The sequence below is a fragment of the Dendroctonus ponderosae genome, unplaced genomic scaffold (assembly GCF_020466585.1).
Source record: "Dendroctonus ponderosae isolate FM_Combo_2020 unplaced genomic scaffold, Dpon_F_20191213v2 Dpon_F_20191213_212, whole genome shotgun sequence".
In the NCBI taxonomy this organism is placed as follows: Eukaryota; Metazoa; Arthropoda; class Insecta; order Coleoptera; family Curculionidae; genus Dendroctonus; species Dendroctonus ponderosae.
The window spans coordinates 23,418-27,778 of NW_026018299.1; the positions used below are offsets into that span (position 1 = coordinate 23,418).

Here is a 4,361-nt window from a genome sequence, read left to right on the forward strand (position 1 = left end):
GGATTTTTAAATAATTATATGCAATACATTTGCCGCCGCTCATTGTAATGTATTGCAAATTTAATATCAGTAAATAGTTATAAATCTATTAGAACGTAAACCCCAGTGGCATCTTAGCAATCTTTTACATTATAGCACACAAATCGCTACACTAATAATTCCGAATAACTAAAGTAATGATAACATTTTAAGTATTGAATCAATTAAATTTACTATCTTCAAAGTGGGTATCAATTAAACCTGATAAGCACAAGTTCTGCTAAATCCGACGCGATAATCTTCTGAAAATTCTCAACGAATAGTTTATACCTATTTAAATTAAAATTGTAAAAAATCTTATTATTGAATGGGTTTGGCAGTAAAAACCCTCAACCCCCAGAGTCCAGTGAGCTTTTAGAATATCCTGTAAACATGTCATAGCTGGCAATAACGCAAACTCATGCATTTGACAATAAAAATCGTAACCCGTTCAACTTTAGTGGCCCATATGCTGAAATCTTATGAGAATGCCGGAACATTTCTAACACACAATAAAATTCAAAAACACCCCAACATTTTCCGCTCTCCACTGGCCGCGAAGGTATAAACAAATTTCCTTTTGCGTCTCTCTCTTGGATAGCAGTTCCGTTCGGATTCTGGTCATTCTCTCTTGCACTTACCTATACAATATCGACTGATAAAGGCGGTCCTTCCATCCAAATGCCCGCCTCTCCAACTCGAATCCAGGACTATCCGGGACGCGCCACCAACACCGCTGTCGGTGGCAGCAAAAATGATTCTGCCGCCGTCGTAAATGCATTGCGAAAACCTTAAGAAAGTGTTTCGAAAATAACGCGAAGTGTTTGCTCACGGCGAACTTTTTTAGCCAGTGTTTTTTTTTGTTTTGAATGTGGGCATCATGGATGACAATCAGCAAGATTTATTAGCCGAAGAGTATGTTCAGGATTTTGTGTTAGACCATCTAGAGGATATCACAGTGAAAAGGGAAGAAAAGCGTCAGTACATTGAATCTGTGGCCTGGTTACCTCACGAGGAAGATTCTTGCAGCAGAATGGGCGGAAGGGCTCAGGGCTGGGACGATAGAAGAAATGTAACACCGTCAGAGCCGATCTACCAACAACCCGTTATGATCAACATGACAAATCCAGATACACCTCCGCATACCTCTCCAAGCCAATCGCCTGCACCGTATAGATCATCTGGCTTGGAGGAGCAACAGCACATGATGTGGTTTCCACCAGTGATGCGTTCTGAGCCTCAACCTTTGGACCTCAGGCCGCTTCATTGCATGGGTGGAGATCCGGAATGGGAACGACGAGGTTACATTCCGTCAGGTATAATTCCGGAGGACCAAAACCACAATCATCTGCTACATCAAAGACCTCAATCAGTGTCTTCGCTGGCGAGTGCACTTTCACCTCGACTGGGACTTCGTAAAAACGACAGTGGATATTTCGGATCGAGTGATGAGTTCAATACCAGTGGTTATTCAACGTGCTCAGATGAGCTGGGTCGTCTGAGCGACAAAATGCTTATGACGCTTTCTGTGCGAGAGCTAAATAAAAGGCTTCACGGTTGTCCTAGAGAAGAAATCGTCAGACTCAAGCAGAAAAGGCGAACTCTGAAAAACCGAGGATATGCTCAAAATTGCCGATCGAAACGATTGCAGCAACGGCACGAACTAGAGCAAACCAACAGAAGCCTGCAGAATGAGCTCCATAGAATCAGATCGGAATTAGCCAGAGCAATACAGGAGGTTGATCGTCTAAAACTCCAAATCCGCAACCAGGCGAGTCAGAATATAAATTGCGATGGTCAGAATTCGGCCGAATACTATGTGTGACATCAATTCCAGGGTCGAAGAGTATAGCTCTTGCGACCCTCTGGATTTCCGCCAAGGATCGCAAAACAAGTGAAACGAAGTATTTTTTAGACTACAATTGGAGCGGTATTGTGCCAATTTTTCTTCAATTTGTGTGAATAGCTGTTGGTTATTTATGTATTGCTAAAAACAGTATGTAATACGTTTATATCAAAAAACGCTTTTTTATTTCTCATATTGTTATTTGAAATAAATTAGCATTAAACTTATTGTTATTATTGCATCAGTTTTATGCTCCGTTTTATTAAGTACTTTAATTTTTAAGTTTTATAATTGAAGCCTATTTTTAGTCGTTTTGATGTTCCGATTTTTCTATGTACCAACCAACAATATCACTATTAAATGTCGAATGAAACGATTTGCATATCTTTCATTATTATACGAATTTTTTTAATGGAAATGTTATGTATGGTTTTGTACATTCATCATGAAATATTTTTATATACCTGGGGTCAATTTTGGACCTGCTGTGTTATGTTTTTAGAATATAATATATTGAATATGTTATATGAGTAAAAAGTTGTAAATAACAGAACTTTAGAGACCAATAAAATCATTGGCTACGCCAATTATCCTGTTTCATTTTTACATTTCAATATTCTTACAGGTAGGTATAATAAAAAAATCAATTTCTACAACTATTTAAATTTCAAAGTTATATTCTATTTTTAATTCTTATACAGGAAGTAGCTTTTACATGGCTTTTACATGCTGCTACCTAGATTTATTGAGCATAAAATAAATTTTATAGTTTTTATTTTTATTAGAATAAACAGTAAAAATTAACGAAACATGCAAATAAGTACTAAACCAGAATGATGCAAATTGATAACTGCTCTAGCCAGCCAAATAGCATGTACCTGCCGTCATTACATTTATTTCATATTTAATTTATCAAATTTGAATAAAACACTGAATCAATATTAGCCCTTTTGCATGAGTTATTTATTAGTTTGCGATTTATAATGTAAATATAATATTACTTTGAACAAAACAATGCACCCCCCAAACTAACAGATTCATGTTTGATAATATTATATATCAACAATTTGTTTCGAAAATAAACATTTTAATAATATAGGGTGCGAAAACAAAAGAAGTTATATTCTAGGCAATCATTTGCAATTAAATCACTGATAAACACTACAAATATTATGATTTAATGGTGTGCTTTAGAATAACGATAAATTCAAATGTTATTAGGTTCTTGCTATGTTTGATCGATATGATATTTGCGATTTAATGCTGAATTTCCTGTCTGAAAAGCTCTAGTTTAACGAAGTATTTCCCAAATTAGAGCACATTTATTTATTTATACAACTACTAACCTCAAGGTCTAAAAAAAAGTGCAATTTTAGATAAAAATATATTTTGATTTATTTCATCAAGATTCTTTGCTTTATTCTATGGTATGAAAACCTCCTTTTTAAAATTAAAGGTGCTTTTTATTTTTTAGCAAATAGGTATTTGAAAAATCTCGTAGGTTTCACGAACATTTTTGTTTAATGAAAGCTAATCAAGTGTACTTTTCTCATATAGAAATTTGTTTTTATTTTATTTCGTGCGCTTTCGCACATAAAAAATAGTTTTCTTCTTTCTTTTGCAGGAATTTATTATTATCGATCAATAAAATAACATTTGAAAGTAGGGTATAACTAGGTATAACATTTTTATGCATTAGGTAGACATGTTTATGATTTTATAAAACTTTTCCATTTTAATAATTTATTTAAATTAGTAAAATTATCTGCGAATCTTTCAAATTTAAGAACTGTTATTTCAAAACGATAAATTTATCACAAACTAACTAAAAAGGGACTTTATGATTAATCTTAATTAGTGCTGAGGAATAATAAAAAAACTGACTTTTTTGAAAAAATGGCGTGATTTTTGAGAAAATGTTTATTTTTCTACAACTTATAAATATACATAACTTTTTATTAATATAAATTAAGACTTGCATTACCACGATGTTTAAATTGCGTAAAGAAATTATGCAGTTACTGACTAGGCCTAAAATGATGTGATTTAGTAAAATATTTGAAACTAATTCTTGAATTGAACATATCAAACCAAGTATTTGGAAAAACTATAATACCTAGTGGGTAGTAAATTTATTAAAAAACTAGAAGTGCGTCGATCTTACGAAGTAAATTTTAAAAACTTTCGTTTGCCTCATTCAATTGTTGCAAAAATACAATTTTACCCGACATTGCAATACATTTCAAACCATTGAACAAATCTTTCAATGAATAATTTGCTACTGGATATCACCAAAATTCAGAGATGTAGATCGAATTCAATTCAATTCTATATAATCCAAATTCTGGTTCTTCTATCCATTCTAGATTTAATTATACAAAGAAGCATTGTGGTCCACTTACAGTTAATTTGAAGAATCGATCAGTGTAAAATTGTGAATTTATAGATTTTACAAATTAAGTACTTTTAAACAAAAGTTAGAGCCAGAAATCACTGA

At 33.2% G+C, this 4,361-nt stretch overlaps 1 protein-coding gene across 1 annotated transcript; it reads left to right on the forward strand.

Moving 5' to 3' along the window:
• Positions 1–690: 690 nt before the first annotated feature.
• On the forward strand, positions 691–2,451 carry LOC125503646 (transcription factor MafAa-like). The gene has a single exon (XM_048664366.1). It carries the CDS (start codon positions 899–901, stop codon positions 1,841–1,843), a length of 945 nt encoding a protein of 314 aa, XP_048520323.1. The 5' UTR covers positions 691–898; the 3' UTR covers positions 1,844–2,451.
• Positions 2,452–4,361: the final 1,910 nt, after the last annotated feature.